This window comes from Psittacula echo (assembly GCF_963264785.1).
Source record: "Psittacula echo genome assembly, chromosome: 5".
Lineage (NCBI taxonomy): Eukaryota > Metazoa > Chordata > Aves > Psittaciformes > Psittacidae > Psittacula > Psittacula echo.
The window spans coordinates 88,663,829-88,678,432 of NC_137739.1; the positions used below are offsets into that span (position 1 = coordinate 88,663,829).

A 14,604-nucleotide genomic window follows, 5' to 3' on the forward strand; every position below is an offset into this window, starting at 1 on the left:
TCTGAAAATGGGCAACCTAGTAACCCATGCCCAGGGCAGCCCATGCTGTCTCTGTACATTGAACAGAGCAATGAGATGAACAGGATGAATCATCCTGTTTGGAGGGGCTGTTTGTGCTCACTGACCATTGGTGATGAATGAGGTTGGGATTCACCTCACCCACCTTCATCTAGGCAAGTATTACATGTCAAATCAGTGTCAGACACCTTATAATTGAGAGAGAAATTACAGAGAAACACCTCAATACACTTTCACAGAGCCCTCAGTGCAATGAGACCCGCTCAATAACAGCAACAAGGAAACACCTTCCTGGTCACCAGCTTCCTCCATTCACTGCCTTCCCCCAGCTGCCCTCATCAGGGCAGCCTTCACCTCCCTGTTCCTCAGGCTGTAGATCAAGGGGCTCAACGTGGGGGTCATGATGGCGTAGAACAACGTGGCCATTTTGTTCTCATCCGACGCAAAGGTGGAGCTGGGGCACAGGTACATGGACAAGATTGCTCCATAGAACATGGTGACAACCATCAGGTGGGATGTGCAAGCGGAGGCTTTTCTCCTGACCTGCTTTGAGTGGATCCTCAGGACAGTGCAGACGATATAAGCATAGGAGATAAAGATGATGGTCATGGTGCTGAGACAGTTTATGTTGACGAGAGCAAGGATGACCACCTCGTAGGTGTGGGTGTTGGAGCAGGAGAGAGCTAAAAGTGGGGCAAGGTCACAGAAGTAGTGTTTGATAACATTGGAGTGGCAGAAGGAGAAGGTAAAGATGAAAGTGGTTTGGGTCACCACATGGAAGACACCAACAGCATAGGAACCAGGCACAAGCCACCATCACATCCATGCACACATGATGGTGGGGTACAGGAGGGGTTTGCATATGGCCACGTACCTGTCATGGGCCATCACAGCCAGCAAGAGGCACTCAGTGACCCCAAAAGTGATGAAGAAGCAGAGCTGGGCTGCACACCCCGAGAAGCTGATGGTTTTCTCCAGCGTCAAAATCTGCACCAGCATTTTGGGGAGGATGATGGAGGAGTAGCAGATGTTGACAAAAGCCAAGTGGCTGAGGAAATAGTACATGGGGGTGTGAAGGTGAAGATCAGTCCTGATTAATACAATGATCCCAAAGTTCCCCAAGAGAGTCACCATGTACACGGCCAGGAAAGCCATGAAAAGAGGGACCTGGAGGTTTGGGAGGGTGATCAGTCCCAAAAGAATGAACTCATGCACATCAGAGTGCTTGATGGGTGTCATCCTCTGTAATGCATCAACCTGCAGGAGACAGGTAAAATAGCAGACAATGGTGCGGTCAGCTCAAGAGGACCCTCAGCTTCCTCGCTGTCACCAAAGGGAGGCAGAACCCATCCTACTAGAGGGTCAGTTGGACTCTGGAGATCTCTTGGAAGAGATTTGGGCTCTTGGAAGAGCCAAGCCTCCATCTAGTGGCTACAAGAGGATCCTAAAACCAAAACCTCAAGCTCAACAGTGAGAACCCCCACCTGGGTTTAGCTCAGCATTTCGTCTCTTCTATTTGTGCCTTCCTGGGGACATTTAACACAGGAGGAAAGTCATTAACTTGGCAATTCTTGGAAGTTGGGTTGGAACTGGATGATCTTAAGGTCCTTTCCAACCCTAACTATTCTATGGTCAAGGTTTAATCCCAGATGGCAACTAAGCTCCACACAGCTCAGCAATAGCTAAAACACCCTGGACTCATCAACACCATTTCAGCACCAATCCAAACCACAGCCCTGTAGCAGATACTATGAAGACAATGTGCTCTATCCCAGCCTAAACCAGCACAGACATTGAATACATTTTGGGTTTTCCTTGGGAAATGACAGGTACATTTGGAAAATAATTGCTGTTTCCTAAAATAAACCGACATGGAACAATTCCACTTGAAGAAATCCTTTTCCTGTTGACTTTCATTTCCTTTTGCAAAGCAAAGCAGAGCAGAAGTGTGGGCATTTTAAAGCTGAGATGAACACAGTTTTCAGCATACACATTCCATAAGAAAGGAAATTGAAGATGTCACTGTGATAATGGAGAAACCTGGAGGGTCCATGCAGCTCCTTCAGCAACTGGGATGAGTTTGGGTGCTCCTCCAGATGATGACTGAGCCCATGTTCATCTCCAAGCAGATGCTGAGAGTGAGTTTTAGCACTCTTTCCTTACAAGCTGCACTGAGGGTGATTTGCTGTTGCATCTTCCAAGGGCAGACAAGTGCCCTCTGTAGTTTCTAGTGTTCAAGATGCATTTGTACTCATTTCTGTGACCTCGGGGGCGTTCCAGTCCATGGGGAATAGAAGCTTGACAACAGGCAAAACGCACCCGGAGCATCAATCTCTTCATCTCCAGGCTCACTAATAAAGCCCAGGAACAATTTGCTGTAAATATGTGAATTTAAGGAGATGTCTTCCCCCTTCTCCCACATTGAGGGGAGGGGGTGGGTGACAAGTGAATGTCCACATGATTCACCCCTGATTATTCTCATAACTTTCTCCACTGGCTTTCCTAATGCTACTTAAACAGGATTTCAGCAATGCAGAGAGAGTTCCTGCAACCATTTCTATTCTCACTGTTGCCCCTTGTTAACATCTTCCTGTAAAACCCACTCCAAATGTTGATTTTTGCCTCTGCTGACTTCACTAAGACAGTAATTGTCCCCACACCAAGCTTTTATCGTTTCCCTGGGGTTTTTCTTCCATTTTGCTATGAGCAGTGATGAGAAGAGCAAGGAAACAGCAATCACCAGAACTCAAATCAATACCAGAACTGCAGTAGCACCTAAACAAAATTCTTTTCACTGATATCTGTCCACTAGGTCCAAGTGCTGTGACACATATTATCCACCACACTGTGGTCTTGGTGTACGGATTCATGAAACACTTCCCTGTCTACTTTCTTGAAGAGACTTTAGTTTATGGAGCTGGAGATGTCCCTCTATTAGTTTGTTTCATAGAATCCCAGACTGGTTTGGGTCGGAAAGAATCCTGAAGCTCCTCCAGCTCCAACCCCTGCCACAGGCAGGGACACCTTCCACTGGAGCAGCTTGCTCCAAGCCCCTGTGTCCAACCTGGCCTTGAACACTGCCAGGGATGGGGCAGCCACAGCTTCTCTGGGCACCCTGGGCCAGCGCCTCAGCACCCTCACAGGGAAGAGCTTCTGCCTAAGAGCTCATCTCAGTCTCCCCTCTGGCAGGTTAAAGCCGAATGGCTTTAATGTCCTATCCCTACAGGCCCTTGTCCAAAGCCCCTCTCCAGGTTTCCTGCAGTCCCCCTTAAGGTATTGAAAGACAGCAAAAATGTCCCCCTGGAGTCTATTTTCCCTCTTCCTGCCCATTTCAATCCTTTATCACAGTCTTAATGTGTTCTTTCCCATCCTCTTTCTTCCACTATCGGGCACCTCTCCCTCAAAAGCTCTCCTTTCTGCCTTGCCTTTCCAGCATGATGGGTGGAAAAAGGTGAATGTTATCATCAAGAATGGAGGCTGCCTTGGTTCCCACTGAGATTAAGAACCAAATCCCCTGCAAGTCCTCTCCAGGCAGAGGAAGGACAGGAAGGCCCAGGGAGGTTGTGGAGTCTCCTTCTCTGGAGACATTCAAAACCCGCCTGGACACATTCCTGTGTAACCTTATCTAGGTGTTCCTGCTCTGGCAGGGGGATTGGACTAGATGATCTTTTGAGGTCCCTTCCAATCTCTAACATACTGTGATACTGTGATACTGTGATAAGTAGCCAGCATGGATGTACCAAGGGTAGGTTAGCCTGGCCAATGTGAGTGCTTTGTGTGATGTGAGCATTGATGTTTGCATGGACAAGAAGAAGAGGAAAGCATTATCTCAAAGTTAGCAAGGTCACCATGATCTTCTGTTGGCTCTTTGCAGCCAAACAGGTAAGCTATGGTTTGAGTACAAGGAATTTAAGATAGGTAGAAAGCTGGTTCATTGCCTGTGGTGCCTGACATTGCTGATGGACACTTGGTACATGCTCCCATCGGCAAGGTTTCCCCCACCTCCCTGCCATACTAATGTCAACCATGGCCGTTGTGGACCTGTAACTGCCTTGGAAAAGCTCCAAAAGTGGATGTGAAAGGTGGGGTTGTTCTGTGGTTTGCTCTAAGGGAGCCCAAAGCCCTGTTGCTCGCTCAAGCTGAGGTCATCTCCTCTGGGTACACTTCTCCAAACCAAGCAGCACAGAGAAGAGATAATGAATTCCTTTGGGCTTTGTCACCCCCCTCGGGCCCAAGAGATTCACAGTCCCCACATCCCATGAAATAGGAAGGGACTTTGCTGATGCTGGTTCATTCCAAGGTTCTCTGCACAGCTCCAGGAACGTTCATCTTCACATCCATCTCCAAGAGCACCAGAAGGGCAGCAGAGACAGAACTGAGATGTAAGTGAAAGGCAGCATCTTCCAGTCCAAGCTGAACCCTCTGTGCAAAGACAGTGTGTGCTGAGCCACCATCTCCTGTGGTTCTCTCTTGCCAACAAGCAGCAGCTCCTGTCTTCATCTCCTGCCCTACTGCAGGGTCCTGGGCTCCAGTTCTTCATGATGCTCTGGCTTCCCAGAGAGCTGACTCTGGTGTGTTCTCCCCATGTGGCTGCTGAGAAGGCAGCTTTCAAGATTACCTTGGTGGAGAGCACACAGGAGGGAAGAGAAACCAATCTAAACCTCTGTGTAAGCTTGCATAGAGTCACAGTTTGGACTGGAAGGGACCTTAAAGCTCATCCAGTTCCAGCCCCCTGTGTGGGCAGGGACACCTTCCACTAGAGCAGGTTGCTCCAAGCCCCTGTGTCCAACCTGCGCTTTCCATAGGTCAGGAATTCATTCCAGTTTTCATTTAGGAAGAAGTCCCAGCAGAGACGGAAGAAGCATGTGATTGGGAAATGACCACAAGAGGATGAAGGATCAACTCTGCACTGTGAAAGCACCATGTTTCTCTGTGTTCCAGGTTGAGCCGCATGGACTCCAAGCCCCAGGCTCAGCACTAATGCAGGCAATGAAGTGCAGCACTAAGGTAAAGCTACTCGGGTGTGGAACCTTCCCATTGCTTTCCACAGGGGTCATTGCTCTACATCCAGCAGTGAGCCAGAGCAGCATGCACCACGTTGTGCAATGGTGTTCAACAGCTTGAGCACCCCTTTCTTCTACCTATGCTGGCACAGCACTTTCCCCATCCTGGTCCTGACTGATCTGTGCCTGAACTCTCCCTTTACATCCTGTAGGGCTGTCTCTGAGCAGCTCCCACCACACAGAAGCTTTTCCACCTGGGACATCCCTGCCTCTTCCAGAAGAAGCCTCCAGTGAGGAGCTGACACAGAAAGCACCATCCAGCCCATGGCACAAAGCAATTGCACCCAAGTGACCGAGTTCAGCCTGGCAGGGTTCACAGAGGACCCGGTGACTCAGGTCTACTTGTTCCTGCTCTTCCTGCTCACCTACCTTGTCAGCATCCTGGGCAACCTGGGCATCATCATCTTAATCAGGGCCAGCCCCAACCTCCACTCCCCCATGTATTATTTCCTGGGCAACCTGGCCTTTGTAGACCTCTGTTTCTCCACCATCAACACCCCCAAGATGTTGGTTGACTTCATGTCAGAGAAGAAGAGCATTGCTTATGCTGGGTGCGTGGCTCAGGTCTTCCTCTTACATATCTTTGGGGTAACTGAGTACTTCCTGCTGGCTTCGATGGCCTATGACCGTTACGTGGCCATTTGCCATCCCCTGCTGTACCCCCTTGTCATGTCCCCAGAGTGCTGTTTCCAGCTGGTGACTGGCTCATACCTCATGGGGCTGACCAATGGTGTGGGACAGACCATCAGCATGTCCACCCTGTCCTTCTGCAGCTCCAGCACCGTCGACCTCTTCTTCTGTGACATTTCCCCTCTCATCTCGCTCTCAAGCTCTGACACTACCCTCAGCCACACCATCCTGACCACTGCAGCATCTCTCTTCGGTGTGTCCAGCATCCTGGTTATCCTGCTCTCCTACGTGGCCATCATCGCCACCATCCTGAGCATCAATTCAGCTGAGGGCAAGCGCAAAGCCTTCTCCACCTGCACCTCCCACCTCACCACTGTCAGCATCTCCTATGGGGCATCATTATCTACATACTTAAACCCCATCTCAGACAGCTCAAGAGGAGCAGATAAATGGGCTGTGGTGCTCTACACCGTGGTGACTCCCATGCTGAACCCTGTGATCTACAGCCTGAGGAATAAGGAGGTGAAGGAGGCTTTGAGGAGACTCTTGAAAATAAAATGATCTCGAATTCTCCAAATATAGGGTCAGATAGAATGGAGATCTGGGGGAGCTGCTCATCTGTTTGTGAAGTGCCTTAGATGGACAACATGTTGCGGGTCTTCTGCACCAGAACTTACATGATAGCTTACTTGATATGACCAACTGAATATACAAATAAGAACATGGCAAAAGATTTTACAATTGCCCTGACACAAGGTATGGGCATTGCTATGCGTTGCATTCCTTTTTCTTGGCAAATCAGAATAAACAGAGAGTGAATTCTATTGTTCCACTAAATCAAACGCCATTTTAGACAATGTGAAGTCATTTGGGGCCATAAGAAAAATACACCAACTATTTAGCAAGATAAATGGAGAGGACAGCAAATAACAGGCACAATGTGGAGGAAGTATTTCTAAGTTTTGATTCTCAAACCTCATTCAATGATTTCCAGGTCTATTCACTTCATTTCAGACAGAAAGAATTCAAGTTAAATATGGTACTTTTGTGACCTCTGTTATGAATGAAGGCACTTTGAAAGCATTTTAAGACGTGGTAGTGATGAATCCCCACTAAAGGGCAGATACTATCAAGAAAACCCTGTCCCCTGATCCACACCTTTGCTTTCCATTCCCCTGTTGACAGCAATAAAAGCCATGATCTCCACGGCAGCCTGACCAGCACAGAGCACAGGAGCTGTGGTGTTGCACATCAGCCTTCAGACCCGACACATCACAGCGCGTGGCAGCCTGGAGTGATGGCATTGCCTGTCTTGATGTCTCTCCTGTTGCCTTCCTGCACAGAGACCTGATGGGTCATAGGCAAATATTGTATACATAAACCACCCCAAAATACTCCAATGTGTGCCTCAGCCCATAGAGATGCAGCCTCTGCCAGGACCATGGTGAAACCTGGAGCCATGGCTGAGCCTGAAGGCTATCCTAAACACATGCAATAACCTGGGTTGGAGTTAGAAGCTCCATATTTGGGTAGAGTCAAGCCAGGGTCAAATTGGTTTGCTGATTTCTTTACAACTCACAACTAACAGACACCCAGGGCCAATCAGCTGAATCCTGCTTTGTTCCCAAAACTTCCTTATAATTCCCTGATTATTATTTAACCCAGACGATGGTTGTTTTCTTGCTGAGCCTTGGGGAAAAACAAGGAGAGAGGTTTCACACCCTCCCTGGCCCGTATTTCAGTGTTTGACTGCTCTTACAGTGGGGTTTTTCCCCTCCCTCTGTTTCTAACTGGAATTTCCCATGCTGCAAATTCACAACAGGAAATGTCAGATTTACCCTCATCTGCAATATGAAAGACACAGAGCACTTGCTGATGTCATCAAGTCACAAAGAATGCAACACCATTAATTCTTTCATGAATCCTTTCTCTGCCCCTGAAATCACAGAATCATGGAATGGTTTGGGCTGGAAGAGACCTCAAAGCTCCTCCAGCTCCAACCCCTGCCACAGGCAGGGACCCCTTCCACTATAGCAGGTTGCTCCAAGCCCCTGTGTCCAACCTGGCCTTGAACACTCCCAGGGATAGAGCATTTACCACTGCTTTGGACAGCCAGAAGTCATGAAGTAACATGTGTCTGTTCCTGAGCTGTCCCAGTTATTTCTTCATGATGATGTGCTGAACCTCATAGTCCTAGACCATTATCCCAATGAAACATTCACATGAGCACGAATAAAGAGGATCAGATTGGATGAACCCATGTCAGGAAGCATAAGGGCATATGGGACTGAGTTCACTTGCATTTGACACAGTCTCTCACAGCATCCTCATAGCTAAATTGAGGAAGTGTGGCCTGGATGATCAGGTAGTGAGATGGACTGCGAACTGGCTGAAGGACAGAAGCCAGAGAGCTGTAGTCTATGAGGCAGTCTAGTTGGAGGCCTGTATCTAGTGGAGTGCCTCAAGGGTCAGTATTGGGACCAGTATTATTTAATATATTCATCAATGATTTAGATGAGGGAATTGAGTGTACTGTCAGCAAGTTTGCTGATGACCCTAACCTGGGAGGAGTGGCTGACACGCCAGAAGGCTGTGCTGCCATCCAGCGGGACCTGGACAGGCTGGAGAGTTGGGCAGGGAGAAACTTGATGAAATATAACAAGGGAAAGTGTAGAGTCCTGCATCTGGGCAGGAACAACCCCAGGTTCCAGTATAGGTTGGGGAACGACCTGTTAGAGAGCTGTGTAGGGGAGAGGGACCTGGGGGTCCTAGTGGATGGCAGGATGACCATGAGCCAACACTGTGCCCTTGTGGCCAAGAAGGCCAATGGCATCCTGGGGTGTATTAGAAGGGGGGTGGTCAGTAGGTCGAGAGAGGTCCTCCTTCCCCTCTACTCTGCCCTGGTGAGACCGCATCTGGAATATTGTGTCCAGTTCTGGGCCCCTCAGTTCAAGAAGGACAGGGACCTGCTGGAGAGAGTCCAGCGCAGGGCAACTAAGATGATTAAAGGAGTGGAGCATCTCCCTTATGAGGAAAGGCTGAGGGAGCTGGGTCTCTATAGTTTGGAGAAGAGGAGACTGAGGGGTGACCTTATTAGTGTATATAAATATATAAAGGGGGAGTGTCATGAGGATGGAGCCAGGCTCTTCTCAATGGCAAACAATGACAGGACAAGGGGTAATGGGTACAAACTGGAACACAAGAGGTTCCACTTAAACTTGAGAAGAAACTTCTCAGTGAGGGTGACGGAACACTGGAACAGGCTGCCCAGGGAGGTTGTGGAGTCTCCTTCTCTGGAGACATTCAAAACCCGCCTGGACACATTCCTGTGTAACCTTATCCAGGTGTTCCTGCTCTGGCAGGGGGATTGGACTAGATGATCTTTTGAGGTCCCTTCCAATCTCTAACATACTGTGATACTGTGACTCAATCTTTCTGAAGGTCGCATGATGTACGTGTCAAGTGCATGGCAAGGTCCTTCATATTGTGTGTTTCTGTATCTCTAGTATTTGTTCAGAGAAAGCTTGAATTCTTGAAACTGCTCTTTCTCCACTCACTGTGTTTCCATCCCCATCAGAGGCTGGGCTCAGGCTGCATGAACTGGGCTCCTTTGAGACTCATTGGATCAACCAGGTTGGAAAAGACCTTCAAGGTCATCAAGTCCAACCACTCCCCAGCACTGCCAAGGCCACCCCTAACCCATGGCACTGAGACCTCATCTCTAAGGTGTGTGAACACTTTGCAGGGCTGGTGCCTGCAGCCCTGCCCTGGGCAGCCTTTGGGGAAGGAATTGCTCCTCAGCTCCATCTAAACCTCCCCTGGTGCAGCTTGAGGCCGGTTCCTCTTGTCCTGTCTTTTGGATTAAAGCAAACTGAAAATAGGTTTGAGGGGGGCAGCTGATCCAGTTTGAGCTCCAGCAGGCCTTCAGATCCTGACTGGAATTAGTTTAATCCAGAGAAAGCTATTCCAAGATGCATATACCATGGACAGAGGGTCCATGGTACAAGCCCTTCTGATGTTCAGACCTGCTCTGGACCACATCCATCCTCACCAGCTGTCCTAAGATGTGATAAAACATCCTTTTATTCCCATCCGTTCTAGAAAGGACCTGACTATCTCATAACTAGACAATGAATTTTAGATGTTGAGTCAGGTGACCCCATTCCCATGCTTATTCTCCAATCCCAAATTCATAACGGTAGGAAAACCACATTTATGAAAGCCAGTAAGGAATCGAGGATGGATATAGTGGACTTCAACTTGGCTCACAGCTTAAGAGACACAAGCAAATCCATTCTAAGGCAATTAATAGCAAGAAATTCAAGTTCTGAACTGTCCTTGAGGAGGTTCAAAGGTGAGGAGAAATGCAATGAGCTTCCTCAGCTCCCTTTAGTAGGGGGTCAAAAGTAGAAAGGGACAAAGCACCCCATTAGCAAGAACCACATTATCTGCACATGTCACAAAGACAAGGATGTCTCTTTAAAGAGAGAGCATGATCAAGCTTATATGGGCACAGAAAAACCTCCAGCAGGCCCCAGATCCAGGCTTTCACAATACAAGCAGTCACAGCTATTTCCATCACAAGTGATGCTGCTCACTTTCCCAAAGCAAGAAACAGGCCCTTGGGGACCAACCACCCTTCCAGGAGTCATCAGCTTTAACAAGACCTGCTGGGGTTTACCAAGGAAGTTCCCTGGTCATCTTGAGAGCTTCTCAGAAGACTTGGATGTGACTTCCGTCATTCTTCATAACAAGCCATCAGAGATTAATTAGCTGGGGATAACAAGAAAGAAACTTTCTTCACTGTTAACAAAGTTCACTTCTACAGCTGCCTTGCTTGACAGAGATGGCTCATGGTCAAAGCCAGTGAGTTGGAGGGTCAGTGTGTTGGCATGCTTGTGTATTAAGGACAATTTCATGTGCCTGGATCATAGAATCCCAGACTGGTTTGGGTTGGAAGGGACCTTAAACTCATTCAGGTCCAACCCCTGCCATGGGCAGGGACCCCTTCCACAGGAGCAGCTTGCTCCAAGCCCCTGTGTCCAACCTGGCCTTGAACACTGCCAGGGATGGGGCAGCCACAGCTTCTCTGGGCACCCTGGGCCAGCGCCTCAGCACCCTCCCAGGGAAGAGCTTCTGCCTAAGAGCTCATCTCAGTCTCCCCTCTGGCAGGTTAAAGCCATTCCCCTTGGCCTGACCCTACAGGCCCTTGTCCAAAGCCCCTCTCCAGGTTTCCTGCAGCCCCTTTAGGCACAGTCAGGTTTACAGAGAAAAGTTTCTCTCTTATTGCTGTTAAAAGAGCAAACCAACCAAGTATTTTCCAAGGAATAATTTCCTATCCATCTATGGAGAATATATCCCCTTCTTCAGGAAGTTAATAGCTGCTATTAGCAACCTTTATACAATCAAATACACAGCCAGGACACTGCCTACATCCATTTTGCTTTCCTATTCTGTCCAGGAAGTGCTTTATGGATGCTGAGCATTGAGGCTCTGCTGCATTAGAAATTATTGATCAATAGAATTGATCGAGGACAGGTTGAACAGGGCTTGGTGCTACCTGCTCTAGCGGAAGGCGTTCCTGCCCATGGCAGCGTTTGGGACTGGGTGAGCTTTAAGCTCCCTTCCAACCCAAACCATTCCATGGTTGTATGAAAAGCTGCTTTCACCTTCTCACTTTTGAGTGGGGTTTCTGAAGGACCCCAAACCATCAGCACAGTGAGCTGATGTTTCCCCTTCGGCTTAAACTGACTCTTCAGGCTATGGCCTCTTTTTGCTCTGAACACAACCCCCATTGTAGCTGTGTCTGCCCATCACCCTTCACTGCAAGTGGAGAGAACCATCCACTTTTTCCCAGAAAAAAACCACTGATATAGATGTTTAAAACAGAGCCAAGCTGAATCAAAGCCCCCAGATGCATCCTTGTCTCCATAAGAGGAACCTTCTGTGTCTAATTCAGATGTGGAAGCCTACAATGAGATAGGATGACTCCTTGGACTGATGTGACTCAACCATCAAAATCCGGAATGAGAAATCATGAGTAAGCTGCAGCTGGGATGGAAAATAAGCTTTGCCTGGATGGACAGACATAAGGAAAAGAGGAGGTGATGGTGGACTTCTGGACAACTTTGAGAGTCTTTGAACCATGACACAAGTTGGGCACATCTGGATACAACATACGGCCAGAAGCATGGAGCATCTGTGTCATCAGCACCAGATGACATCCAAGGAAAAGCCAACACTGCTCAGGCTGTGTCTGGAACAAGACTGTGTTCCTGGACCAAGATGAGTGACTGCTTATCACAGGGGATGAAATTCCACCCTGCTCCTAGGTCAGCATGGTGGCAGCTTTCCATGGGGCAAGCCCATCCAGGAAAGCAAGATGCCCAGCTACATCCTATGGAGGAAATAAGTAGATGGACACATGAAGCTGAGGGCTGGTCTTGATAAGGTGCTCACCACCATGGTGACGGAGATGAGTAAAACAGTCACAAAAAGCAGCTTCTACAGGTTGGTAAAACGCGAAAGGACAAACGTGGTCACACTCAAGTGTTTTTTTTCCAGCCACTGTCTTCGCAGCAGGAGACAAGAAATATGGGAAGAGGTGAAACCACTTCTCCCAGCTCACAGGAACACACAGTGCATGAGGTTAATGCAGGATTTTGGGTTTCCTTTATGAATGCACCCAATTACTTGGAGATAAAAACTTGACAGTTGAAGGTCATATAATACATTGAAAAATAATACCTTGATATAATAGCAGTCAATAGTTCATGTAAGGAAAAAATTGTCTTAAGGCTTATATCCTAAAGCTCTGGCTGGCCTGTTATAGAAAGAATTGGTCCTGCAAATGATAAGCATCTTCTCATGAGCATCCAAATTCTTTTTAAGAAGTAGTCAAGTTTGGGATGATTTCTTTCCTGTTGGGGGTGGGGGGGGGTGGGAGGGTGGTTTTTTTTTGCCACATGAATTAGTGTTGCATTAAATAGATAAGAGATCACATCGGAGTGATTTTCTTACTCCGCAGTGATGTTTGGGTCAATTAAAGCGAGACCACAATCCCTGATTGCAATTCCATGTACTTGTAGCTTCAAGGGAAAAACAAACCCCTCCTCATCTGAATTACACTTAATATATTTCTTCCTCTGTTCTTACTTACATTTAAAGAACATGTGTGCATATAAACCTATGTAAAAAGATGACTACTGCTCATGTTATCCTTAAATATGCATTGACCTTAAAATTATGAGATGACCTTAAAATATGCATATTGCCTGTTGAGCAATGAGCATTACTCCTCCTTCCCCTCCCACTTCCCTCTTTCCATCAGCCCCTTTTCAAGCAAGATGACCATTTCTTCAGCACAATTCATCTCCTCCCTCCACCCTTCCCAAAGCAGCTTTTACTTCCCCATTCCCCAGCCTGTGGTCAGATGTTCACTGCAGAAAGCCCCTTGACCTGCTGCCAATGCTCTTCTCAAGTGCTGGTGGGTGCCTTTGCTGCAAGGACACATTGAGGGCTCATTTCAACACAGTGGACACCACAACCACCTTGTCCCTCTCTGCTAAGCCGCCCCCCAGCTTGTCTTGGTGCTTAGAGCAACTCTTCCCCATGGGCAGGACTCAACATTTTCCCTTTTTGAAGTATGTGTGATTCCATCCGCCCATTTTATGAACCTTTAAATGGGTTCAGAAGATCCAGCTGAAGTTTTCTACATCCACCTCAGGCAGAGGGATGAAGGCAACTGCTCTTCCCATTGCTAATGGCTCACACACTGGAAGTCCATCTCCTCATCCTCATTCAACTCCTTCTCTTTGTGTAGTACTTATGTAACTAAGTTATAGTTACATAAAGAGTAGACATCTCAAAAACACATCTTGCATCTGACAACACCCAAACCAGCCATTCTCAATACCACTGCTTGTCTAAACAGTGCAAAACATCACACATCCCACATCAAATACCTACATCTTATCACACACAGAAGCATCCCTTTCTCTGTGGTCTCTGCTTTAGACACACATGTTGACACTGCAAATGTCTAAAGCCATCTAAATCCAGTCCTGTCCATGGGTCTGTCTGTCTTTGTTCAAGCCACCCTTCTCTTTCTCCCTTTCACCCTTTCTCAAGATAAAGGAAATGCAAATTGTTCTTTCTTGGGTTCAAAAATCATAAATCAGAACCCCAGACTGGTTTGGATTGGGAGGGAATTTAAGACTCATCCAGTGTCAACCCCTGACATGGGCAGGGACACCTTCCACTGGAGCAGCTTGCTCCAAGCCCCTGTGTCCAACCTGGCCTTGAGCACTGCCAGGGATGGGGCAGCCACAGCTTCTCTGGGCACCCTGTGCCAGCGCCTCAGCACCCTCACAGGGAAGAGCTTCTGCCTAAGGGCTCATCTCAATCCACCCCCATGTCTTTCCAAGCCAGGAACAGTGGTAAATGCAGACACAGAGATGAACTCACCAGTGCTTGAAGAAAATCTCCTTGCTTCTTCCACTAGGACCTCAGGAGGGTTCTTTGCTCAAGGGTAGCAATGGTGTCTAAAAGAAGCCATTCTAATACTCCCAATTCTCTTTCAAAAGCAAGAGAGAGATATCTTGGCCATCAGTTTTAAAGGGAGTAAGACCAAACTGAGAATCTACCTTTCACTTCTGCACTAAAGGAAACTAAGCTCAGTTTCCAGCTAGCCTAGAGAAAAGGTGGTACTCCATGTTCCTGGTTCTTCCCATACATCTAGGTTTCACACAATGGAGAGGACTCACCACCCCAGTGCAGGATCTACATGTGGGAAGCCTAGATCGATAAATCCTTTCTAATCAAAAGCGGGGAAAGCCAGATTTTCCTTGTTTCTGGGTCTTTTCTAACCCACCAGCTAAAGGAAACATACCAG

The 14,604-nt window shown here is 47.8% G+C and overlaps 2 protein-coding genes across 2 annotated transcripts; one reads left to right on the plus strand and one right to left on the minus strand.

Annotated features, from left to right (window-relative positions):
• Positions 1 to 330: 330 nt before the first annotated feature.
• On the minus strand, positions 331 to 1,257 carry LOC308221383 (olfactory receptor 5AR1-like; the record flags this gene model as incomplete). Its single annotated transcript, XM_080618366.1, is given in 2 exon segments — positions 331 to 834; positions 838 to 1,257. Coding segments are annotated over 2 exon segments (924 nt in total).
• A 4,088-nt stretch (positions 1,258 to 5,345) lies between these two features.
• Positions 5,346 to 6,272, plus strand: LOC308220837 (olfactory receptor-like protein COR4; the record flags this gene model as incomplete). The annotated part of the gene is made up of 1 exon (XM_080617352.1): positions 5,346 to 6,272. The coding sequence occupies one exon, from the start codon at positions 5,346 to 5,348 to the stop codon at positions 6,270 to 6,272; it is 927 nt and encodes a 308-aa protein (XP_080473478.1).
• Positions 6,273 to 14,604: the final 8,332 nt, after the last annotated feature.